This window comes from Theropithecus gelada, chromosome 6 (assembly GCF_003255815.1).
Source record: "Theropithecus gelada isolate Dixy chromosome 6, Tgel_1.0, whole genome shotgun sequence".
Classification (NCBI taxonomy): Eukaryota; Metazoa; Chordata; class Mammalia; order Primates; family Cercopithecidae; genus Theropithecus; species Theropithecus gelada.
In genome coordinates this window covers 59,474,113-59,502,013 of record NC_037673.1, presented here as the reverse complement: position 1 = coordinate 59,502,013, position 27,901 = coordinate 59,474,113, and the positions used below count along the sequence as shown (strand labels likewise).

General features: G+C 36.5%; 1 protein-coding gene across 3 annotated transcripts in view; it reads right to left on the bottom strand.

The window, feature by feature from the left end:
• Window positions 1-27,901, bottom strand: part of IPO11 (importin 11) — a 238,648-nt gene that overhangs the window by 135,392 nt on the left and 75,355 nt on the right. For all 3 annotated transcript variants that reach the window (XM_025389459.1, XM_025389458.1, XM_025389457.1), the window contains exons 10-19: window positions 22,085-22,277; window positions 21,216-21,368; window positions 19,921-19,964; window positions 17,836-17,926; window positions 16,373-16,420; window positions 15,528-15,633; window positions 11,878-12,004; window positions 2,022-2,055; window positions 1,826-1,866; window positions 386-502 (exon numbers count right to left, since the gene is read on the bottom strand). In XM_025389459.1, the coding sequence (XP_025245244.1) occupies window positions 386-502; window positions 1,826-1,866; window positions 2,022-2,055; window positions 11,878-12,004; window positions 15,528-15,633; window positions 16,373-16,420; window positions 17,836-17,926; window positions 19,921-19,964; window positions 21,216-21,368; window positions 22,085-22,277 (954 nt within the window). The remainder of the gene's footprint in view (window positions 1-385; window positions 503-1,825; window positions 1,867-2,021; window positions 2,056-11,877; window positions 12,005-15,527; window positions 15,634-16,372; window positions 16,421-17,835; window positions 17,927-19,920; window positions 19,965-21,215; window positions 21,369-22,084; window positions 22,278-27,901) is intronic.

The following is a 27,901-nucleotide window of genomic DNA, read 5'->3' as shown; positions in this document are numbered from 1 at the left end:
GCAGACCAGACTACAAAAAATACTTAATTTTTAAGGTAAAAATAACAGACTTCCCAGAACTCTTGCTGATGGACACTTGAGGCTATGCCCTCAAACACGGAATTTTACACTGGCTGGATCTTCTAAAATATGTAAAATTCTGCTTTATGAACACCTCTACACTGCCGATCCAATTTTTTTTCGTATTTTAATTTTCTTAGGTATTTTTTTAAAAATTGAATATAAATGTCAATTTTGAATAATACATAACTGAAACCACAGTCTATAAGTTAGAAGCATTTCAATTAATGTTTTAACTCTTAAACAATGTAGTCAAGGATATTAATGAATTCTACATATATTCTACCCACCTCTCATTTATTTTCATGTTTTACAATATAATTACCTGCATGTTGACTCTTTCGATCACACAAGAAAGGACATGCAAAACGTGCATCTTTGTGTCACATTCTGTAACTTGTTGCAGTAACTGAAAAAGTAGTGTGAACATGGTTTCCAAATACTGCAGGCAAAAAGAAATAAAATAAAAAAGGTTTAGAACAGAAATGAAAGACATTCATATGAACAGAAGAAAGAAAGAAATCATAATATCAAAGCAGTAAGTCAAATAAACAGAAAGCCAAAAGCTTGGCATTACCTAAACAACCTGAAATTGTTTAAGCTGCCAGTATTTTACATATTGTTTTACAAAGTGTTTTCTTTCTTCCTTGCTGCTGAATGTGTCCATTTCAGAATTTAACTCATCCACAAACCAAATAATGTTTAGAGGAATATTGTCTAAGCTATGTCTGTTTAAATTTTATACTGTTAACTAAACTATTAATAGTGCCTTGTCACTGTTCTTCCATATATGCCCGCTGCCAATCACAGAATGTTTTGTTTTGCAAGAGCTACTCATTACAGCAAAAAGACATTATTGCACTCACATGCCAGCTATCTGATGAGGCCCTTAACATATATTGTATGAAGATATATGTTTTATAGATATAACTTGTTATTCTAAAAATGGCAGAATAGTTCTTATTGGGAAATCAAAAACAAATACCCTATGTCTGGTTGTGAACTCCTATATTATGAAAATTACGTTATAAACTAACAAACCACACTTACATAAAACAAGAATTTGTTCTTTCAGATATATGGCTCACTTCTGCAACACATTTCTTTCATCCAAAAATGTCTATAGTGATTACTTTATTAAAGCAAGATCACTGCTTTACAAGCTTCCCTATCTATCCCCCTCACCAAAAGTAGTACATTTTATCACGTAACTTTCTTCTCAGCCAGTCCTCTTAAGAACAAACACTAACACCCCAATGTTACTGATATGTTTAACAAGTGCTTACTGAGTACCAGTTACGGGAAAACACCATGCTAGGTCCTGGGGGTTGAGTAAAGAGTAAAAAGATGAATAGAACTTGGTATTCTGCTCATCAAGTAATTTACAGTCTAGTGTGTAGGATAGGATACAGATATACACACGCAAATAACACAGAGAAATAACCTAAGGAGTAAAATTAACAGACACACATAAAATGAAGATACTAAATGATTTTCCATTTTGAAAAAAACAAGTCTGGCAATCAACTTCAACATAGATGATAAAATTGCTGAACAAAAGTAAGCAGAATATAAGTGAACTGTTACCAATAAAAGTTACCAAAACAGTTTACAAATAAAAATTATGTCCTCTAAAATAATCCAATATAGCATACTTTTAAATTCAACTTTAGTAACACACAGATAATTTCATGTATAAAATAGTATTCAAAGACATAAGCAGAAATGGTTTTTTAAAAAAATACCTAGAAATGTATATTCTTACCGGTAGAAACTGATCTGTTCTAAATTCAAAATCATCAACAGGTGAAGCGCAGTTAAGGAATACTGAGAATACATAAGTTTTATCAAAATAAATCTGTATCTAAAACAAGGATACATAAATTAATTTCACAAAATAAATAACTAAAAAGTGTTAAAGTTCTTTGCAATCAAGTATTTTTACATTTTCAGAAGGATATTTAACTTCAAAGTTGTAGCTGTTTCAATACGGACCTAAAAGAAAGTATATCATGAGTTTTTAATGATTTTAGAATGACTAAACATCATTAATATCAAATAAAAAATTTTATTCCAAATCACTTTCTGTACTCTTCTTATTATTAGAGACACAGACCATGTAAATATTCAGAAATACAAGGATACTCTCCTTATCCAAAGAAAGGAATAAAAAGAAAAGGTAAAGTAATATTTATTCCTATTCTTCTCAGTTTCTCATAATTTACTTAACAAGCCTTTAACCCAGTGGGTCCTTCCAGGAAGGAAAATAATTTGTCGTAAAGTATGTGGAGGGCATGGGATCGAGGAAGAAGGAAGCAGGAAACCAGGGTGGGGTTGGGCAAACTGGAGGATGTGTAAGTGAAAGGTGCAAAAGGAGACAAGGAAGGAAGGAGTCGGGGAGGAGAAAGAACACAAGCAAATTTCCACCTGTAACCTCAACTACAGTAAATCTTTGAAATATCCCCAAAATATTCTGAGATTTTCTGTTGTTGTTGTTGTTGTTTGTTGTTGTTGTTGTTGTTTTGAGACGGAGTCTCGCTCTGTCGCCCAGGCTGGAGTGCAGTGGCGCGATCTCGGCTCACTGCAAGCTCCGCCTCCTGGGTTCACACCATTCTCCTGCCTCAGCCTCCGAAGTAGCTGGGACTACAGGCGCCCGCCACCATGCCCGGCTAGTTTGTTGTTTTTGTTTTTGTTTTGAGACGGAGTCTCGCTCTGTCACCCAGGCTGGAGTGCAGTGGCGCCATCTCAGCTCACTGCAAGCTCCGCCTCCTGGGTTCACGCCATTCTCCTGCCTCAGCCTCCCCAGTAGCTGGGACTACAGGCGCCCGCCACCTCGCCCGGCTAGTTTTTTGTATTTTTCAGTAGAGACGGGGTTTCACCGTGTTCGCCAGGATGGTCTTGATCTCCTGACCTCGTGATCCGGCCGTCTCGGCCTCCCAAAGTGCTGGGATTACAGGCTTGAGCCAGTATTTTCAGTAGAGACGGGGTTTCACCATGTTAGCCAGGATGGTCTAGATCTCCTGACCTTGTGATCCGCCCATCTTGGCCTCCCAAAGTGCTGGGATTACAGGCATGAGCCACTGCGCCCGGCTTATTCTGAGATTTTCTAAATCCCACAGTTCACAAATATAGAAAGGTTTACAATATGCTCCCGACCTCACAAATTTTCCATGTGTACCAGCATGTTACCCGGGCAAATCATATTACAACATAATCTCGTTCTCTTTCAAGTGTTATCTTGGACTTAAATCAGCTAAAATTGGCATGGGCTAAGATATTCCTAGTTTCCACATAAAGTAACATGAGCTCACGACAAGACTAAATTCTGTATGTTAATCTGTGAGATAACATATCTAAAACTTTTATTTCCCAGCTGAGAACCATTACTTTCTTAGATGTTACACTTTCCTTACTTGTTAATAGCAACTGTTTTTTTCTTTCCAGTCATTTTTCAGAAAGTAATCATTTAAAACATTTTACAGGAGCTTCTGAGGTCTTGAGATGCAATTAGGCACCTTCACCAAATGTTAAACACTGCCAAATTCGCAGATTCCAAGAGCCTACAGTGCAGCTGTTTTTTCACCTGCTTTTTCCTTTTATTCACTGTCTCCAAAGGCAATGTGAACATTTCCAGATTTTTAACAGATTTAACAAATTTGCTGCCACTTGATCTATCACAAAATGACCTCATGAAAAGACAGGTCAGGTATTGCATCAGAAACTATTTAACGAGGAACTATCATCAGGCACTGTGTTAGGTGCTGTAGAAAAAGCTGAGTAAGCCATGCCCATATAGATCTTACAATGTGGGGAGGAGGAGACTAGATATTAAACAATTACTGATAAAAATGGCTAACTTGAAAACATTAAGCACAGGACAATCTTCTTGAGGACATGGACTATGTGTGAACATCTTTGGTATTTAGTATTGAGTGAATACACAATATTAACAATTCACAGAGACCAAAACATGAAAGTCCCTCAAAAAAGAAACAAGAAATCAAGGCTAGGCATGGTGGCTCACGCCTATAATCCCAGCACTTTGGGAGGCCGAGGCGGGAGGATCACTTGAGGTGAGGAGTTCGAGACCAGACTGGTAGACATGGTGAAACCCCATCTCCACTAAAAAAATACAAAAATCGGCCGGGCGCGGTGGCTCAAGCCTGTAATCCTAGCACTTTGGGAGGCCGAGACGGGCGGATCACGAGGTCAGGAGATCGAGACCATCCTGTCTAACACGGTGAAACCCCGTCTCTACTAAAAAATACAAAAAACTAGCCGGGCGAAGTGGCGGGCGCCTGTGGTCCCAGCTACTCGGGAGGCTGAGGCAGGAGAATGGCGTGAACCTGGGAGGCGGAGCTTGCAGTGAGCTGAGATCCGGCCACCGCACTCCAGCCTGGGCGACAGAGCCAGACTCAGTCTCAAAAAAAAGAAAAAAAAAAAAAAAAAAAAAAACAAAAATACAAAAATCAGCTGGGCATAGTGGCATGCACCTATAATCTCAGCTACTCAGGAGGCTGAGGCACAAGGATCGCTTGAACCTGGGAGGCAAGGGTTGCGGTAAGCTGATTGTGCCACTGCACTCCAGCCTGGGCAACAGAGCAAGACTCCAATTCGGAAAAAGGAAAAAGGAAAAAAGGAAAAGGAAAGGAAAGGAAATCAAACTGCCAGCACACTAACCCTTAATTCTCTCGACTTTCCTCCACAAAAGGACCATTTATTCTAGAGATGCACTCCCCGAGCCATAACATTAATGCAAATAAGTATATGAAACAAGACACCTGAATAAAACAATGTGTTTTCCTTCCTAACGAAGGGCAGTCAGTGTAGTATTATGTGCAGAGAAAAAGGTGAAATGAATTAAGAAGACCTGCCTGCATTCCAGTTTGATTGCAAGAACAGAAAGCCAGATCACAAGGGAAAATAAAAAAACACAGACTTTTAAGGAAAGTTAAGAGCATTTTAAATGATGACAAACAAACATAAGAAAAAAAGTCAGGTCTTCTTGAGCTTTAAAAGAAATAAGAGGTGCTTACCACAAAGAAATGGAATGAATTTGGCAGCAACTCAAGCAATGGGGGGACAAAGTCAAAGAATTTACAGAATGAAGACTTGGGGAGTGTGCTAGAAGACTGGTAGAAAAGTCTAACACATTTCTACTGTGAGCCTACCCTACCCCAGCTGAAACCTCAGAAAATTCACGAAAAGATAACAGGCAATTCCAAATTGGGAGAGCAAGCGCCGTCAAGACATAAGAAACATTGGAAAGATCCCCCAAAGCATGAGAGAAACAGGGAAATGAATGAGAAGAAAATGCAGTCAACAGTACTTCCAAATACTGCTACAAAGGTAAACAGAGCCAGAAACTTCTGTGCATTTGGCAGCAACTCTCAAGCAATGGGTAGAACAAAATCAAACCATGATCATGGCTCACAGCAGCCTTGACCTCTTAGGCTCAAGCAATCCTCCCACCTCAGCCTCCCAAGTAGCTGGGACTACAGGCACATGCCACCATCTCTGGCTAATTTTTGTATTTTTTGTAGAGACAGGGTTTCACCATGTTGCCCAAACTGGTCTTGAATTCCTGGGCTCAAGCAATTTGCCTGCCTTGGCCTTCCAAAGTGCTTGGATTATAGGCATGAGCTACCATATCCAGCTCAGAAGAAGGTATTGTTATCACAGGATATGACAGCTGCATGTATGTTAATGCCCCAGAAGACCTTCTAGTGGGACAAGATATGGACATGGAAGACAATGAAATTGATGATCCTAGCCCTGCGTAGGCCTAGGCTAATGTGTTTGTGTCTTTGATTTAGATTTTAAGAAAAATCATTAGAAGTGGAAAAAATTGTAAAATAAAAAAAGCTTACAGAATGAGGATGTAACAAAAGAAAATATTTTTGCACAGATATACAATGTATGTGTATTTTAAGCTAAGTGCTATTACAAAGGAGTCAAGACCTTTAAAAAATTTTTAAAGTAAAGAAGTTACAGGAGGCAGAGCTTGCAGTGAGCCGAGATCGCGCCTCTGCACTCCAGCCGGGACGACAGAGTGAGACTCGTCTCAAAAAAACAAACAAACAAAAGTTAGAGTAAGATGTGGTTAGTTTATTGATGAAGAAAGAATATTTTCCAATATATTTAGTGTAGCCTAACTGTACAATGTTTATGAAGTCTACAGTGGTATGCAGTGATTTTCTAGGCTTTCACATTCACTAATCACTCATTCACTGCCTCGCCCAGAGCAACTTCCAAGCCTGCAAGCTCTATTCAAGTTAAGCGCCCTATAGAGGTGTAGCATTTTTTAATCTTTTATACTATGTTCTTACTGTACCTTTTCTGTTTAGACACACCAATACTTACCATCATGTTACAACTGCCTGAAGTATTTAATACAGTAACATGCTACACTGGTTTGTACCCACAGCCTAGATAGCCTCTACTATCTCAGATTGTGTAAAAGCACACTTCGTGATGTCCCCACAACGAGGAAATCGTCTAAGGACGCATTTCTCGGAATAGACCCCTGTCATGTAACAGCACATGACCATATGTCTGTGCTGGTTGGTGGTCAACGTGCCCATGAAGATGGCCATTTCTTTGCTTCACAAGCAACCACACCACACCCTCAAACTACAGGCTTTCTGATTATACCACAGTTTATATCTTATATAGGCTTTCACAAAAGTGAAAGATTATCCTAATGCTGATTTTCTAGTAATTTACTGCTTATTTTACTGAAGGTAAAGTAAAACTTTCTAAAAAAAAATTTTTTTTTTTTTTTTCCTTTTGAGATGAAATCTTGCTCTGTTGCTCAGGCTGGAGTGTGGTGGTTTGATCTCGGCTCACTGCAACCTCCCCCTGCCAGATTCAAGCAATTCTCCTGCCTCAGCCTCCTGAGTAGCTGGGACTACAATCACCTACCATCATGCCCAGCTAATTTTTGTACCTTTAATGGAGATGGGGTTTCTCCATGTTGGCCAGGCTCAGGTGATCCGCCCACTTTGACCTCCCAAAGTGTTGGGATTACAGGCGTGAGCCACTGTGACCAGCCAAAATGTCCTAAAAACTTCTTTTGAATTTCTGAAACTTAAAAATATAATTAATTCAGAAACCCTACAGCCTAAAGAAGCCCAGTTTAAAGAATCATCTGTAGTCCTGGGAAAAGAAGGTTCCTCTAACCTAAAATTTAGTAATGCTAGTTTATAGTGTGGAAATAATGTTCTAAAACCTAAAGGTTGTCATAAGCACTCCATCTACTAACTAATATGTTATAAAGGGGAAAGGAAGGGAGAGTGTAAAAGATATTTTTTTAGAAGGTGTTTTGGTCTATTGTATAGAATCCAGGTCAGTAGTTCTCAAATTATGGCACTGGGAACTACTGATATGCTCCAAAAGAGATAGTCTATTAACAATAAGTATAAAACTGTGGTCAATTAACAGTAAGTACAAACACTGGATCACATGCAAAAAAACGTGGCTAATGAAAACAGTATTTAATCTTTCATAAACTATGAAAAATGTGTGGGTATTGAAAGCTACAAGAATGCATTTCCTACCAGGTGTGAAGCCTTACTACAAAAGCTGTTGTTTGAAAAAAAACAACAACAAAAAACAATATTCAAATAGACTTACACAAGTAGGCCAATGAAAGGGAACAAATTCCAGAAACAGGTCCACATGTAAACATGGGATATGACAGAGACAGCCCTATGGACCACTAAGAAAACTATGTATTATTCAAGGAATTACTGTAGTGTTGCTATTCTTATTTTTTAAAAAAGAAAGATGGAAACTTCCTTACATCACACTCAAAAATAAATTTGAGGCAGAATAAAAAACCAAGAGTGAAGAAAAAGGATTTATTTCCAGGCCCAGCGGCTAATGCCTGTAATCTCACCTGTAATCTCAACACATTGGGAGGCCAAGGTGGGAAGATAACTTGAGCCCAGAATTCTAGACCAGCCTAGACAACACAGTGAGACCTTGTCTCTACAAAAAATCAAAACATTAGCCAGGCGTGGTGGTACACTCCTATAGTCCCAGCAACTTGAGAGGCTGACGTGGGACAAATGCTTGAGCCATGGGGTGTCGAGGCTGCACTGAGTCGTGATCTCGCCACTGCAGTCTAGCTTGGGCAACAGAGTGAGACCTTGTCTCAAGAAAGAAAAAAAGCAATCAATAAATCTATTAACATGTAAAACCTCTGCTTAACAAAGACAATAGAAAGAGACCGGAAAGAGACAGAGGAATTCGATTACATTTGTAATATTTTATTTCTTAAAAAAGATATTTGAAATATATGTGGGAAATATTACAAATGAAAATATGGGTAACTGAGTGATGAGCACCCAAGTGCTTCTTCTGTTAGTTGCTGAATTTTTTATTGACAAAATTCTTGCCTATGGGGTAGCCCTGCTCTTTCCATGGAGCAGCCAAAAAAAGAAAAGAAAATTAACAGCTACTTCTACTCTGTCAGTCTCCTTCTAATAACAAAAGAATAGCACATGGACAACAGTAGTTAATCAGCATCAAATGTATCCGACTCCTTAACAGCAGCCCTTAGGAAAAAGAATGCAGATTCTGAAAACCAGAGAGGAATTCGATTCATCAGGATCTACCTACTTGTAACACAGCAGAAGCAGTGCAGCAACTGGAGGAAGCAACTTTTCCAGTTAGCATAGGACTTCACAAATTTTATAACATCAGAGGCCACTGGGCAGAGAACGTCTCTTACCTCTGATAGCTGTGTGACAATATAAAATTACTGTCTGATCTAGGAAAATATAATGCAAATAGAGTGACATATTTTTTCGTTTATAACTTTTCCTCAGTGTAGCAATTTGACTTAATCGTGTGACACATATGTATACACATACACAATGTTTGTGTATACATTTATACATATAAATGTGTGTTTGCATATATATATACATACATATCTCTATATGGTTGTACACTATTGTGTATATGTATGCATGTATAAGGTATCTCCCCACATTATATTAGCTAGCATTTCTCAAAGGCTGAAAATTAAAGCAGTATGATTTATACATTCTTTAAATGTACTTTAAAAAAAGGCCAAGGTTTACAACATTAACTTGGTGCCTTACTAAACAATCTTCTTAACAATTCCTTGCAAAATAATAGTGACAGTATAAAGCAAATGCAAAACATGTAAACATGAGATGTAGCCACCAGAAGATATAAAGGGCAAAGGCTGAATCTAAAGCAACATTTCCTCAAAGTATATTCTGTGAATACTAATGTATTAGTCATGTGGGCTAGTCAGAATGCAAAGGTACTTTTTTTTTTTTTTTTTTGAGACGCAGTCTTTCTCTGTCACTCAGGCTGGAGTGTAGTGGGGCGATCTCAGCTCACTGCGACCTTTGTCTCCCAGATTCAAGCGATTCTCCTGCCTCAGCCTCCCAAGTAACTGGGACTACAGGCGCGTGCCACCAGGTCCAGCTAATTTTTGTATTTTTAGCAGAGACAGGGTTTCACCATGCTGGCCAGGCTGGTCTTGAACTCCTGACCTCGTGATTGGCCCGCCTCGGCCTCCCAAAGTCCTGGGATTACAGGCGTGAGCCACTACGCACACCGCAAATGTGCATTTTTAAAGGCTTTGACCAGTTGTGTTACTAAGAGGCCCATTTGAATATTTATCTCAAAGTTTTCCAAACTTATCTGGCCATGAATCCCTTTCTCTCCAGTTACACTTGTTGGTATCTGGTAGAATTAATGCTCTGTTTTTAAGGCGCTGGCTGAAATAATTCATTTTTCTCTTTCCTTTTTTAATAGACTCATTATAAAACAAGTCTAAGACCCAAGCAATTTCTGGGCCCAGTGCAGTGGCTCACGCCTATAATCCTAACACTTTGGGAGGCTGAGGTGGGTGGATTGTTTCAGTCCAGGTGTTCAAGACCAGCCTGGGCAATGTGGCGAAACACCATATCTACAAAAAATAGAAAAATCAGCCAGGCGTTGTTGCACATATAGTCCCAGATACCTGGGAGGTGAGGTGGGAGGATCAGCTGAGTCCAGGACATTGAGGCTATAATGAGCCGTGATCATACCACTGCACTGCAACCTAGGCAACAGAGAGAGACTCAGTCTCCTAAAACAAAACAAAACAAAACAAAGAAAAAAGAAAAACTCCCAGCAATTTCTCTATTTCCCAAAGAAAACTAATTGAAATGTAACCCTTTTGTAACACATCTATAAATCATTTAATATCTTCTCTCTGACAGAAGAGCAAATAATATTTCCAACTAGGAAAGCAAAAATTTAAATCTTATGGTTTATTCTAAAGCTATTACAAAAGAAAATTAATTTTAGCAAATAGAAATTTTAGAAGCAGCTAAGTTATACTAATACATTTCTAAGAATGTAAACCCAGTAAACCACCACAAGGCTCTCTTGTAACTTCCCGTACTTAATTAGTATTTAATAATTACAGAATGGTACTTAAATTCTCAAATCATTTACACAAAGCAGATAATACTTAGGTAGAAAATCCAAAGATCAGTTCTATTTGCCTTTGGAATGTATTGTGTTTCTGTAACAAATTCACCTATTTATGTTTTCCTTTAGTGAACACTACATATAGTTTTCTTTATGTCAGCATATGTTAAAAAAAAAAAAAAAAAAGAAGTATAGTCCAAGCCTGTGCTGAAAGGCAAAAACTAGGTGGGTTCAAACTAAAAATAAGATTCGGCAGGGTAAAGGGAGGGAGACTAAGAAATGATTTAAAAAGATCTTAGCACAACTCAGGGGAGAAAAAAAAATCACTTAATTTTACCTAAAACAAATTGAAAATCAGGAAAAGACAATGAACACATATATTAAGTCACTAATATAGTCACCCAGGCATATAGTAAAGCACCAGTAGGAAAAAAGAAAGAAAACTATTCTTTACAATTTAAACTTCTTAAAATCATAGGCCTGTAAAATTACTACTACTATTTCAGTAATTTTATAATAAAGCAGCAAGCCTACTGCTTTGAAGGGGAAAAAAAGCAACAAAGAGCTTACTATAAAGTTTTCAGTAACACAAAATCAACAATAATATATGAATACCATAAAGAAAGAAAAATCCCTTAAAAGAGCCCAATAATTCCAAAGGCTTTAAAAAAATTCTCACAAATGAGGGACAAAGAATCAAGTAAAGATAAAATAAATTATGATGCTATTTCAATGCCAACATCCATCCTGAATTTTAAAAAGAATATATAAGCTATAAAGGGATTTTTTTAACTGCCTTTTTTTTTTCTTACTAAGAAATTATAAATTATAGGGGGCCGGGCGCGGTGGCTCAAGCCTGTAATCCCAGCACTTTGGGAGGCCGAGATGGGCAGATCATGAGGTCGGGAGATCGAGACCATCCTGGCTAATACGGTGAAACCCCGTCTCTACTAAAAAATACAAAAAACTAGCCGGGCGATGAGGCGGGCGCCTGTAGTCCCAGCTACTTGGGAGGCTGAGGCAGGAGAATGGCATAAACCCGGGAGGCGGAGCTTGCAGTGAGCTGAGATCCGGCCACTGCACTCCAGCCTGGGCGACAGAGCCAGACTCCATCTCAAAAAAAAAAGAAAAAATTATAAATTATAACAGTAGAGCTTAATTTTTTTTTCAATGACTAGTAATGGGAAGGGCAAACAATAATCAAAGGATTTTCTACCCTCAAATCAAACTGCTCACCAACGAATAGCTAGTCCAGTAAACATTATAAAGAAAGACATAAACCGTTGTGAACTTGATGATTTGCACAGGTGAAACTTTAAAAACTAACTCTTTTAAGGCACTTAAGAAACATACCACTAAATCTTGATCTTGAAGCAAGTTACAGATTGCTTCATAAAGCATGGGTCTTAAGTCAGACTTGAATTTCACAGAAATCCACTGACCGATGAGCCAAATCACCCTGCGCCGCAATGGCTTATACCTAAACAGGAAAAAATCATCAAATTAAAATGTTAAATATTTTAAGAGGTCTATTTCATTTAGTATAATTTATCATTTAAATCTAAAATGTAGTAAGAATGCAATCTGCATTTTTAACATAAAAGCTTAAAAGCGGGTGTGCTGGCTCACGCTTATAATCCCAGCACTTTGGTATGCCACCCAGGAGGACAAATCACTTGAGGCCAGGAGCTGAAGACCAGTCTGGGCAACATGGTGAAACCCCATTTCTACTAAAAATACAAAAATTAGCAGGGCATGGTGGCATGCTCCTGTGGTCCCAGCTTCTTGGGAGGCTGAGGTACAAGAATCCCTTGAAACCCAGGAGACAGAGGTTGGCAATAAGCCAAGATTCTGCCACTGCACTCCAGCCTAGGCGACAGATCAAGGCTCTGTCAAAAAAAATAAAGCTTAAAGGCTACTTCTAAATGTACCACAGTACAAAATATTAACAATGAAGTCCTGATCTAAATAAATTAATATTATTAAAATTTTTAGTACTTAAAAATTTTTTCCTAGGCATGTATGTTGCAATCCTGATTCTTTTATCTTAAAGAATTGCAATGTAGATATGTTTCATAAAAACCAAATCCATTTGTTTTTAGCTCAAGTAACCAAAAATAGTGGCAATGCCCCAAACTCTAAAACTGGAAAGCTTCCCAAAAATAATAATAAAGAAGCTCCTGTATTTAATTTTCTACTCCAATTCTGTTAATACTATGAAGATTATTTTCAGAACAATGTAAGAAACTTCTAGGCTTATATAAAACATTCATATAAATTTTGTGGTTTCAACTAAGCTAATTTTGTAAGAGGTACACAGTAACAGAATGTGACTCAGATTACCAAAATAACATATATTAACATTTGCAAAACATTTGCAGTAGCATGCATATACACTTCTTTCTCTCATCATCTTTGCTAAAAGAAATGAAAGCTCAGGTAAGGAGAAAAATCATGCAGTTCAAAACATTTGTGTCCAAGAATTTCACTCATGAAGTACCTTATTATGTAAATTTTAGTGGCAAGATGATAAATATTTCTGGGTATAAATGAAACACTTCCCCCCCCCCCAAAAAAACCACAATTCTAAAAGATGATCAAACATATAGGGAAAAAAATGCTCATTAAAGTTGCAAAAACTGGGCCGGGCGCAGTGGCTTACACCTGTAATCCCAGCTTTTGGGAGGCTGAGGCGGGAAGATCGCTTGAGCTCAGGCAGGAGTTTGAGACCAGCCTGGCCAATATGATAAAACCCTGTCTCTACCAAAACTACAAAAAAACAGCTGGGCATGGTGGCACACGCCATGGTCCCAGCTGCTCAGGAGGCAGAGGTGGGAGGATCACTTGAGCCCGGGAAGTAGAGATTGCAGTGGGTGAACATTATGCCACTGCACTCTAGCCTGGGTGACAAAGTGAGATCCCATCTCAAAAACTAAATACATAAATAAATAAAAGTCACAAAAATATGTATGTAAGTATTCCCGACCCCAAGAAGTTTGTAACATACCTAAAGGAATTAAAAAACACAAAGTAGTGTACTAGGACTTTAGAAAAGGAAGAGAAGAAATGGGCAGAGACAGACGGAATCTGGGCAGGTCTTTGAGATAAACAGTATTGGAGCTGAAGGGTAAAAAAATGTCATTTCAAGGGACAGAAACTGTTTGAACCAAGTGACACAGGCAGAAGTAACAACTTGTGTAGAGTGAAGTAAAAGCACCAAAGAATCATCGATTTTGGGAGTAAGACCATATTAGACTCTCTGTTCCAGATAAACAGAATGAAACTCAGAAAGGTAAAATTCCAAAGTCACAGACACATCCAAACAGAGGTAAAATTATAGATCACTTTGCTATTCAATGTGTGCATTGCCTGATCTGTCCCAGACCAACTAAGTCAAAACCTAAACTTTAACAAGATTAACAGGTGACTCCTATGTACATTAAAGTTTGAGAAACACTGGTCTACATCAGCTTTGTCCATTAGAAATACAATGCAGGCCATGTATGTTATCTTAATTTTTTAGTATCCACATTATAAGAGGAAAAAAATGAATAAAACTTTATTAATATTTTTACATATCCCAATATATCCAAAATATTATCATTTCAACATGTAATCAATAAATATTTTACATGGCTTTAATCTTTAAATTTAAATTAATTAAAATTGGAAAGCTGTTTCCTCAGTTGTACTAAGCACATTTCAAGTGTTCAATAGCCACACGTAGGGAGCTTCTGTACTGGACAGTGAAGATCTTATACTAAATAGCCTCTAGGGTTCAAGGACAACTAAACTGCGCATTTGTCTCGCCAAAAGTTCTCTCTCCATCAGAGGCTCACTAGCTCCCTGAGACTAAGTCAGAGTCTATTTTATTCAACACTGCCTATGGGACATGGCAAATTCCAAGTGTTAAAAATATATGTTAACTGAATAAATGATTGAATAACTGAAGAGATAAACAGCTACTTACTGGCAAGAATTGGAGTATCTCCAACTCTACAAATTCTGTGGCTCTAAATGTGACCTTTTGTACGTTCGTTAGTTTACAAATATTAACTGTCTGTCTATGACTACATTCTAGGTATTCTGATAGGCCGCAGGTATACTGAAGTGAATCAGTAGAAGTGTACCTTCAAACTAAGAAAAATGCCCCTTAGAATTTTTTTAAATTATGCAATTTTAAACTAAGAAATAATTTTATAAACTATGAACGAGGTTTTTCCTTTCATTTTATGTATTCTACACCTAAAATTTAAGTAAGTAGGCAAGTGCTTAAATGTATCTAAAACCTAAGAATTGGGCTGGCCAGGTGTGGTGGCATGCACCTGTAATCTCCGCTACTCAGGAGACTGAGGCATAAGAATCTCGTGGACCAGGGAGGTAGAGGTTGCAGTAAGCTGAGACTGCACCACTGCACTCTAGGCTGGGCAACAGAATGAGACTCTGTTTCAAAAAAAAAAGCATTGGGCAAATGTGCTATTAAATGTACTAAATTCATTTATTTCGTCATTCATAGTACTAAATGTAATATGAATCTGTACTATTTAATTAGGTACCTCAACTAGAACTTAAAGTGTACTTGAATACTTTTGCCATGATGTCTCTACATTCTACTCTACTGTCTTCCCAGAGACTTGCAGTATGCATTATGTGATCCCAAGACACTCACCTTTCACAGATGTTACTTTGATTAGGCTACTTCTGACACTAGGCATACCTCTTGCTAAGTTTCCAATTGTCTTTTTCTTAGGCATAGTTTCTTGAATTCAGAGACCTCCATCCTCCCTCATCTTTGCATAAAGTCTTCCTTTTCTCTCACAAACTACCTGATATGTCAAATACTTCCTAGATGTCAAAATTCTTATTCCTTTCCACATAAGACATTACTTAACTCATACGATTGCATTTTTTAAATTGTAAGCCATTTTAATACCTTCCTGTCTTCATTAATAGAATAAATAAGGAAAAGTAAGTGGATAATTAATACAAAATTTTATACTTGCCTATTGTGAATGACTTGTAATTCTGGAAGAAGCTGGTTTTTAAACCACTGATCAAAATCAACACTGTCAAAGAGCTCATAAGCAGCTAATCCAACAGCATTATACACTGAGAAGAAAATTTAAGAAAAAAATTAAAGGTTTCAGATATCAGATCTGCAAATGAGTGTATGAAACATACGTTAATTAAGGGAAACATACAATATGTTAATTAGGGTAATTATTTAAGTAGACATTTTAGAAACATTATTTTACTTCATGTTTTTCCTAAATATTCCTTACTACTTTCAAACAGAAAATTCAATTCATTCTAAAATATTTAAGTCCAACTATAAAAATGATAAAATAATGGCTGCTTCTAAAATGGATGTAATATTTTATGACCTGGTCCCTACTTAACTCTTTCCAGTCTCAACTCAACCCTTAACCCCAATGCTTCAGTTAAACCAAAATAGTCACAATTCAAATTCTAACTGTGCTTCCTCCTCTTTCCCTCAACTCTTTGTATCTTTTGCTCCATCTCCCTGGAATGCACCACCCTCTTTCCACCACCACCTCCGTGCACATGTAACTCCTATTTATCCTTGTGTTCTCCCATTACACTTCTTTGGGAGTCTTTCCTTAGACACACCAAACTACCTGGTGATCATCACCTACTTTAGCATTAACTATCCTGTATAGCATTATTATAATGCATTATCTTTTTACTTGGTTATCTCCCCAATCAGATTGTTCCCATATTTCAGTTACTCTTATATCTCAACACCATCAGCATAAAATCTACCACAAAACAGACTCTCCATCTACTGAATAAATAAATGCTTCTAAATCACTTAAGTTTAACATACCAGCATCTTTGATTAACAGTGCATTCATATCTTCCACATTTGTGGGTCCTTAAAAAAAAATAGGTATCAGTAGAAGCAAATAAAACTGGATTTTTAAAAATTTATATTTAAACACAATTTGTTAGTTTCCCAATTCAATTAAGTACAGCACATTTCATGGTATCAAACATGGACACAGGTACAAAGGGAAAGTCTAAGTTTTATGATTATCATTAGAGAACACAGGATTAAAAACCAAATGTTATGACAAACAACATTCTAGAAAATATACACTACAAAATGCTAATGTGCTATATACCACAAAATTATTTTTTTTTTGGAGACAAGGTCTTGCTTTGTCACCCAGGCTGGAGTACAGTGGAGTGATCTCAGCTCACTGCAGCCTCAGCCTCCTGGGCTCAAATGATCCTCTCACCTCAGCCTCCTGAATAGCTGGGACTACAGGTACTCACCACCAGGCCCAGCTAATTTTCCTAATTTTGTAAAGACAGGTATTTGCCACGTTGTCCAGGCTGGTCTGGAACTCCTGGGCTCAAGTGATCTGCCCACCTCAGCCTCCCAAAGTGCTGGAATTACAGGCGTGAATCACCATGCCTGGCCAACACTCACTTCTGACAACATGCTCTTCTCTAAGATACACCACCACACCTGGCATTTTTACAAGGCTTTTACTTCCTCACATCCCTATAGGTGAAAATCTCAGGTTCTGTCCTTAAGATCCTCTTTTGTTTTCCCAAGGTTCCTTATATACATGCACTTCAAAAGTACATCTCTATCTCCTACCACTTCTAATGAGGTAACTGTTTTCTTGTCATGAAGGCTCAAAAGTTTAGGATCATCTTTGATCACTTTTCCTTCCCTAGCGCATTCAATCAGTTGCCAAAAGTCAATCAAGTAACAATAGTTACTGAATATGCCCAGCACTGGGAATAAAGTATAAACAAAACAGACGTGATCAATGCCCCTAGGACTCAACAGTCTAGCAGAAAAGACAGAAATCATAAATCGATGTTAGTTAATAGGCAGATAATTCATTACTTGTGTATAAAGTGTAATGATCAAGTGTCAAAAATTTACATCAATATTTTCTCTCAAATCCATCATCAATTCTTTCCATTCCCATTGCTACCATTCTGAGAGGCTAACACTTACTATTTTAACCTTTTCTCACTATTTCTCAACAACATGCTCCAGATAGACTTTCTGCAAGCAATACGACTACTGTTTTGCTTTTGCTTCTACTGCATTTATTACAGGAAAATTTATCATCTTCCAAACTATAATTCAAGGTCTATTTCAAATGCCACCCCTTGGAAGATAGTAAGTTTCAAAATTGTTTTTCTCAAATTCATATTCATTATATGACACAGGAAACAGTACCGTATGCATTGTAGGCACTCAGACTATTTCTTAACTAAATGTTAAATAGATTAACTCAAAGTTACTCACAAAATATGCCTTACCTTGAAGTGTTTGCATCATTTCTAGAAGTACAGGAGTAAGAGTCTGATTATATTCATGGAATATATCTATAAATAATACTTCAGTGCATGGCTGGAGAGGGAAAAAGACAAATTTCCCATCAAAACAGTTGCATACTATATTGACTAATTCTATAATAAAGCAAATAATCTTAAAATCCTAAAACTCTGAAAATGTTTCCAACTTTTGATTTGTTAAAAAAAAAAGTAAGATTACCATCTTTTGTAACCAACACAAAGGAAAACAAAATCAAATTATAATTAATAAGAGAAACTTGATTTCCTTATTTCAATTATTTGTCATTACGCATTCAAAAACTTAAAACTATGGCAAGCAAAGTGTACATTTTAAATTAATCATATCTTAAATTTAAAAAGCATTCTGTAGCCACTCGTTTATAGTTCAGTACTATAAATGGCTGACTATCCAAGAATTTTTTTTTTTTTTTTTGGAGACAGAGTTTCACTCTGTCACCAGGCTGGAGTGCAGCGGCACGATCTCAGCTCACTGCAACCTACACCTCCTGAGTTCAAGCGATTCCCCTGCTTCAGCCTCCCAAGCAGCTATTACGTATTTTCTTAGCAATGATATAATAAGCAAAAACAGGAACTCCAATTTGCCAAATAAAGTAGTATTTCTCTTAACACAAGCAGTAACAGAAATTAGTGTTAGCTACATTTAAAAACAAAGATTCATTTGGTTCTAAAAAGTACTGAATCACTTCACATTGCATGCTGGTATCAAAACATCTCATGTACCCCATATATATGTACACCTACTATGTACCTACAAAAAAATTTTTTAACAATTATTTTATTTAAATTAAAAAAAAGGAATCACTAGATGGTTCACAATATTTACATTTTTTAATTAAATTTTGAAGGTTTAGTGTGGTGTTTCAAAAGGAACATTATAGACATACACACCAAAATAGGGTCAGAGGATGTGTCATCTCAGATATCTACTTCAAAACCATCAACATTGGAAGATGTTTAAAGGAAGCTAAAGTAGCCATGAGTTGATAACTAATAAACTAGGTTATCATGAAGGGCTCATTATATTATTCTATTTTTTAGTATGTTTAAACTTCTCCGTAAGAGAAACTTTTAAAAATTAAAGGAATGAAATTGTTTAAAGTTTTAAAATCACCAGTAATCTCTCTGGTTAACAAACTGTAAGTTTACGAGTCTAAAAACATTAAAGATAATATTTTTAGAAAACAAATAGCAAATTCTGTAAATTATGTAAGCACAAATCTTAAAAAGAACAGCTCAAACATCACATCTGTAATGGTAAAACATTTGTCATATTAATAAATGTGCTGTAAAAGTATCCTCTAACTGAAAGCAATGGGTTGGTCTCTGAGAATCACACTAAGTGGTAAGAGAAACAACATACCAAAAGAAACTAATGAAATACATAGAAGGAAAAAATTGTAGCTTAAGAGTGGCAGCTTTTACTTTGACAAACACTTTCTGTTTGTGCAATGACAGTTATTTCCCAAGCAATGGGAAAGATGAAGAAAAAATTCATTTTCAAACTCCAAGTTAACAAAAAGAAAAAAATTCAGATTAAGCGTCATAATTTAATATTAATATAGTTCTTAGTTTCTTATAAACAGTTTCTCATCTGTCTGACTTAATGTTGGGAATCTTTAATTTCTTTTTTTTTAAAAGAGACAGGGTTTTGCCCTGTAATCCAGGCTGGAATGCAGTGGCATGATCATGGCACACCGCAGCCTCAACCTCCTGGGCTCAAACAATCCTCCTGCCTCAGACTCCTGAATAGTTGGGACTAGAGGTGTGCGCCACCACTCTGGTCTAATTTTTTTTTTTTTTCTTTTTTTACTTTTCGCAGAGACAGGGTCTCACTATGTTTACCAGGCTGGTCTTGAACTTCGGGGCTCAAGCAATCCTCCCACCTTGGCTTCCCAAACTGCTAGGATTAAAGTGTGAGCCACCATGCCCAGCAAGTGTTTGGAATCTTTAATACAGTGTCATTCTCTACTAAGAGCTTTAGAAGGATTAAGCTTTCCCCCATCAATTTTTCTTGCAATTAATACTTACCCTCAAACTATATTTCCAAGAATCTCCTCCTGTTTCTTCCACTGCTGCAATTAAAAATATGTAATAATGACATTTTCAACATCTTGGTTTGGAAAACAAAGATCTGAATAACATCAGTATAATATTTCTGTGAACTGTTCTAAACATAGCATTAAGAGCAAATCCTTGGGAACACAGGCCTTACACAGGTTTTGTTACTATATGCTACAGATCACAGCTGTGTATCTCACAGTCGTCTATTAAGTGCTTACTATATCCATAAGCATTCTCATTTTCGACAACAATGCTTTATGGAAGAAAGCTCAAAGTACTTGTCATTTCCAGGGCATCTGCTATCACCTGATCCAATACCACTACAATTCTGAGAATCATTTCATTTCAATACAGTAATCATGTTTCACTAGGTACAATGATTACTCACATTCTCCATAAATTTCTTGTATTTATATTTAAATTTAAAGTAAAATACTTCAGGGTTCTTAAAAATTTAGGGACTCAATGCTTCATGTTACAATATTGTATGTACTATATAAAGAAAGCAAATCCAAACAAGATGTTTCAGAAAAAAGCAAAAAAAATAAAAAAACAAGAAAAGACATGTTGTACAGTACAATCCTGTATTAAAATTATTTTTAAAAACCAAAAGGATGGCGAAAATAAGTATTACAAAAAATTTTGGGCACTCTTAAAATATTAGGAAACATGTGTAACTACGCAAGGGCATCCAACCAAAGAGAAAAGGGAGGCTAAAATCTAGCCTATGTCCCACCATAGCATAAGTAATTCACACACAAGTGCTTTATTAGACACATGATTCCTTGATTTTCTACAGCAAGGGTCCCAGTAGACTTATTCCACTTATCTATCCAGTACTAAAATTCAAACAGATACAAAAAAGTCCTGTCCAAAAAAAAAAAACTATTCAAAAACCTCCAAATTTCTTTGCAAGAATTTCTACAAATAAAAAATATGGAATTAATCACAAAACAGAAACTGACCTGATAAGAGAGAGTTAATTTTATATTTTTGTTTGAAACTACATATTTGTAAAGGAATCTAAAAACTAAAAACGTCTTTTCCTGGACAAAATTCTACATCATATTTGTGTAAGTCATTCATTTTCTGCTTCTCAATTTGTTCTAAAGGATAACAAAGAAAGAGTAAGTTAATTTTAAAAAACCAAGATTTCCAGATCAAAAGTGCTATATGAAAATACAATATTATACCTATCACTCAAACAGATATTTATAGAAAGGGGAGAAAAGTCATGCTAACACTAAGAAATTAATTCTTACTAAAGCCTTCTGGGTCTTCTTCCCACATTGTCAGTTCTTCTTCAGTTAACAGAAAATAATGAGAGACTAATCTTCTACATATCTCTGTCAAAGTAGGATATGTGAAGAATGCCATCTTAATCTTATGGGCTTCAAGAGTTTCAGGGCTGCTATCTGGAAAAATGAAATTTCCAAGTTAATTGTATAGCCAAACATTGTAGCCACACTGGATTATGTTATTTAAATAAACAAAAAATACACTCAGGGAAAAAGTTATACTTGTGCATAAATTTTCATTTTTATTATAAACAAATCTCAAAGATACTCTTTCCTTACAACATACCCACATCAATCCTGCTTCTGTCTTACCATTACAGCTTGTATATTACCATGCAATACTATCACGCCACATTGAAATGACTTCCTCATATATAGAGGATATGGGGGGTGTGCGTGTGTTTCTCTCTCCCCCTACCAACAAGACTTCTTCATTCACTTTGGTACACACACATATGAATGAATTTCAAATAATACAACAATTTAACATGTCTAGAAACAACCACCCTTTATATAAAGTCAGAGAAAGCTCTTATTTGTTCAAATGAATACACCCAGCAATATGAGCAGCAGTGATGACTATAGTACCTAATTCTTAAAAGTCCCTAAGCTTCAACCAACTTGTGCTACAAAAAATGGCTTATTAAATGTACTACATTGTTTTTAAAAGCTGGTATAAACATATTAAAATCTATAATCCTCACCTCTATTTCATGTCCTAGCAACAATTTATTTTTCACACTAAAATAAAAATTTTTTAATTATATAAATATAGCAATTATATCACACTTAAGATTAAAATAATTCTTTTAAACTGTCAGTAAAGCAATTACCTTCAAAATTTTTGGATGGCTTATAAGCATAATTTTTGACAATCATCTTAATAAGATTCATACATTGGACAATGAATCGTTCAAATGTAACGCCTTCACCAACTTCTGTAAAAACATAGCTTACAGAAAATTCCAGTGATCTCTGAATTAGAGGAGTAAATGAAAAGGGATGCTGATCCAAGAAGTCTAAAAGCTGTAAAAAAAATAAAAATAAAATAAATAAAAACTAAAATGTATTTTCCCCAAATTCATATTGAAATATAATCACTTCAATTATAACTTTACTAACAATCATTTAGCAATCTGAACCTTAGTGTGGAGTCCACGTTCACTCAGTTTTCACATGTATCATAACCCTTCTTGAGGCACATCATATAATGTGGATTATGTTAGATTATATCTCATAATAAGAACTTTCTATTATTTTCAGTACAAAAACCAAAACAGACCCAATTCATACTTAATTTTATAACAATGGGTAAATATGATACAAAATGCTTAAATATGCAACAGATAGACCTTTAAAAGTAATAGACTAAGACAAAGAATTTAAATATTATCTTCCCTTTCCCATATGAACTATATTTTAATGTATCATATAGGTGACGAGGGAGACGTCTTCCTTATAGAATTTCAGCTAATAAATGCAAAAGGAGTAACAGACTTAGAATGCCATCATTTTGTAACTCCTGATCAAATAATGAATCTAGGCAAATGATGATCAACGCTGTTAAAATAGGAGAAAAGCTGCTAAGGAAAGTTGATAGATCGCTCATCAATCTTAGCCACAGAAAAAGAAACCAATGAAAACAAAGACACAACATACCAGAATCTCTGGGACACATTTAAAGCAGTGTGTCGAGGGAAATTTACAGCACTAAATGAACACAAGAGAAAGCAGGAAAGATCTAAAATCGACACCCTAACATCACAATTAAAAGAACTAGAGAAGCAAGAGCAAACAAATTCAAAAGCTAGAAGAAGGCAAGAAATAACTAAGATCAGAGCAAAACTGAAGGAGATAGGGACACAAAAAAACCTTTCAAAAAAATCAATGAATACAGGAGCTGGTTTTTTTGAAAAGATCAACAAAAGTGATAGACCACTAGCAAGACTAACAAAGAAGAAAGAGAGAAGAATCAAATAGATGAAATAAAAAATGATAAAGGGGATATCACCACCAATCCCACAGAAATACAAACATCAGGGAACACTGTAAACACCTCTACGCATATAAACTAGAAAATCTAGAAGAAATGCATAAATTCCTGGACACATACACCCTCCCAAGACTAAACCAGTAAGAAGCTGAATCACTGAATAGACCAATAACAGGCTCCGAAATTGAGGTGATAATCAATAGCCTACCAACCAAAAAAAATCCCGAACCTGACAGATTCACAGTCGAATTCTATCATAGGTACAAAGAGGAGCTAGTACCATTCCTTCTGAAACTATTCCAATCAATAGAAAAAGAGGGAATCCTCCCTAACTCTTTTTATGAAGCCAGCATCATCCTGTTACCAAAGCCTCACAGAGATACAAAAAAAAAAAAGAATTTTAGACCAATATCCCTGATGAATATCGATGTGAAAATCCTCAATAAAATACTAGCAAACCGAATCCAGCAGCACATCAAAAAGCTTATCCACCATGATCAAGTGGGCTTCATCCCTGGGATGCAAGGCTGGTTCAACATACGCAAATCAATAAACGTGTGCATCACATAAACTGAACCAAAGATGAAAACCACATGATTATCTCAAAAGATGCAGAAAAGGCCTTCGACAAAATTCAACAGCCTCTCATGCTAAAAACTCTCAATAAACTAGGTATTGATGGAACATATCTCAAAATAATAAAATCTATTTATGACAAACCCACAGCCAATATCATACTGAATGGACAAAAACTGGAAGCATTCCCTTTGAAAACTGGCACAAGACAGGGATGTCCTCTCTCACCACTCCTATTCAACACAATGTTGGAAGTTCTGGCCATGGCAATCAGGCAGGAGAAAGAAAAAAATGGTATTCAACTAGGAAAAGAGGAAGTCAAATTGTCCCTGTTTGCAGATGACATGATTGTATATTTAGAAAACCCCATCATCTCAGCCCAAAATCTCCTTAAGCTGATTAGCAACTTCAACAACATCTCAGGATACAAAAATAAGTGCAAAAATCACAGGCATTCCTATATATCAATAACTGACAGAGAGCCAAATCATAAGTGAACTCTCATTCACAATTGCTTCAAAGAGAATGAAATACCTAGGAATCCAACTTACAAGGGATGTGAAGGACCTCTTCAAGGAGAACTACAAACCACTGCTCAATGAAATAAAAGAGGACACAAACAAATGGAAGAATATTCCATGCTCATGGATAGGAAGAATTAATATCATGAAAATGGCCATATTGCCCAAAGTAATTTATAGATTCAATGCCATCCCCATCAAGCTACCAAGGACTTTATCACAGAATTGGGAAAAACTACTTCAATGTTCATAAGGAACCCAAAAAGAGCTCGCATTGCCAAGACAGTCCTAAGCAAAAAGAACAAAGTTGGAGGCATCACGCTACCTGACTTCAAACTATACTACAAGGCTACGGTAACCAAAACAGCATGGTACTGGTACCAAAACAGAGATATAGACCAATGGAACAGAACACAGTCCTCAGAAATAATACCACACATCTACAACCATCTGATCTTTGACAAACCTGACAAAAACAAGAAATGGGGAAAGGATTCCTATTGAACAAATGGTGCTGGGAAAACTGGCTAGCCATATGTAGAAAGCCGAAATTGGATCCCTTCCTTACACCTTACACAAAAATTAATTCAAGATGGATTAAAGACTTAAATGTTAGACCTAAAACCATAAAAACCCTAGAAGAAAACCTAGGCAATACCATTCAGGACACAGGCATGGGCAAAGACTTCATGACTAAAACACCAAAAGCAATGGCAACAAAAGCCAAAATTGATAAATGGGATCTAATTAAACTAAAGAGCTTCTGCACAGCAAAAGAAACTACCATCAGAGTGAATGGGCAACCTACAGAATGGGAGAAAATTTTCACAATCTATGCATCTAACAAAAGGCTAATATCCAGAATCTACAAAGAACCTAAAGAAATTCACAAGAAAAAATCAACCAACCCTATCAAAAAGTGGGCAAAGGATATGAACAGACACTTATCAAAAGAAGACATTTATGCAGCCAACAGACACATGAAAAAATGCTCATCATCACTCACCATCAGAGAAATGCAAATCAAAACCACAATGAGATACCATCTCACACCAGTTAGAATGGCAATCATTAAAAAGTCAGGAAACAACAGGTGCTGGAGAGGATGTGGAGAAATAGGAACACTTTTACACTGTTGGTGGGACTGTAAATGAGTTCAACCATTGTGGAAGACAGTGTGGCAATTCCTCAAGGATCTAGAACTAGAAATACCATTTGACCCAGCCATCCCATTACTGGAGATATACTCAAAGGATTATAAAATCATGCTACTATAAAGACACAGGCATATGTATGTTTATTGTGGCACTATTCACAACAGCAAAGACTTGGAATCAACCCAAACGTCCATCAGTGATAGACTGGATTAAGAAAGTGTGGCACATATACACCATGGAATACTATGCAACCACAAAAAAGGATGAGTTCATGTCCTTTTGTAGGGACATGGATGAAGCTGGAAACCATCATTCTGAGCAAACTATTGCAAGGACAGAAAACCAAACACCGCATATTCTCACTCATAGGTGGGAATCGAACAATGAGAAAACTTGGACACAGGGTGGCGAACATCACACACCCGGGCCTGTCGTGGGGTGGGGGAATGGGGGAGGGATAGCATTAGGAGAAACACCTAATGTAAATGACGAGTTAATGGGTACAGCCAATCAACATGGCACAATTATACATATATAATAAACCTGCACATTGTGCACATGTACCCTAGAATTTAAAGTACAATTAAAAAAAAAAAAAGAAAAAAGAGACAACCAGACATTGTGTGCCATATTGCATGTGTGCATGTCATACAATACACAGCAATACTTATAACATATTCTTGCCATCCCTGCCCTATCCCCACAAAAAAAGCCTGCAACTGACTAAGCCTCTACATCTAACTACCAACTTATAAGAAATATGGGAGGAGAACTGTGGAGACTAAAGAACATGTTTAAAAACGCATATGGAGATAGAAACAATCAAATTCAAAACATGAAAAAGTACAGAAAATTACCTGTTACCTCAAGAAATAATAGCAAGGAAATAACTTTGGAACAGATGTAAAGGGAGCTAATGCAACTTGAATACTGATTCAAACAAACTATAAAGAGTTCATGAGACAATCAGAGATATCTAAAATCTGACTAGAGATTTAAATGACATTAAGAAGCTATCACTATTTTTTAAATATAAGAATTGTGTTAAGATCCTATTTAAAAAAAATAAAACAGGCCAGGTGTAGTGCTCACGCCTGTAATCCCAGCACTTTGGGAGGTGGAGGTGGGTGGATCACTTGGGCCCAGAAGTTCGAAATCAGCCTGGGCAACATGGCAAAACCCTATCTTTACCAAAAATACAAAAATTTAGCTGGGCGTGGTGGCAGGTGCCTCTAGTCCCAGCTACTTAGGAGGCTGAAGTGGAAGGATCACTTAAGCCCACAAGGCAGAGGTTGCAGTGAGACAAGATCACACCACTGCACTCCAGCCTGGGTGACAGAGTAAGACCCTATCTCAAAACACATCCATGCACAAAACAAAACAAAACAAAACCCTACCACTTAAAGACACACACTCAAATATTTACAGATAATGCTAGATAACATCTGGGATTTGATTTAAAATAACCAGCAAGGGTGGGAGGGGAAAGAAGCACACAGACAAAGTAAGACTGACTGTGGCCATATGTTGGTAATAGTTGCTGAGTGATGATGTTATGAAGACTCAAAGTTACTCAATTCTATTTATAGTAACTTCATCCTATTTTGAAATATTCTAATTTAAAAAGCTTTAATAAATTCTTAGAGATCATAAATATGAATCTCATAAATGAAATTGCTTCCAACATGTTATGTAAAGTAGAATTACAGATACCGTCTATCCATGTCATTAACTTAAGAAAGAGCTGAAAGAACTGAAAAATCCCACAGCTAAATAAATGTGTTTTCTAAAAGAGATCATCCAAATAATGCTCTTTAACTTTTACTTATGTAACTGATATACTGAGTAGGGACTGTGAGGTAGCAGAGCTGCAGGCAAGTGTCAGTGATACATACTGTATAGTCCTCTTTGACTAAGCACATCATCCTGTTTTACTTTGCTTTGTGTTTTTTTAACAGAGAATCTGAGTCAATTTGATACTGTATCTTGGAAGATTAGGTGAACTTCTGTTGTTGAGGCTACTTGGAACAAGAAAAACGAAGACAACTGAAACTAAAGGTAATTACTACCTAAAACACAAAGATACAAAATAGCTCATTTCTGCTCCTTTTCTCCCCTCCCAGGGAATAAGCAACCCCTCCCCTATTATCGAATCTTTAATTAAAAAGGGAAACAGATTACAGATTTAGGTATTCCCACCTATCTTCAAGTACCTATTTTACTGCAAGTAGTCCCCAAGCTAGGTCTTTCTAACTGCTGTAACCCAATTTTTGCACTTCTCCCAATCCTTCAAGCCCAAAATTTCATAAAAATTAATGTTTTAAAAAATGTAATTATACACACTGCCTACCACAGTGCACCCCCTATAATTCCACTCAAAAGATACTTAGTATGGACGAAGAT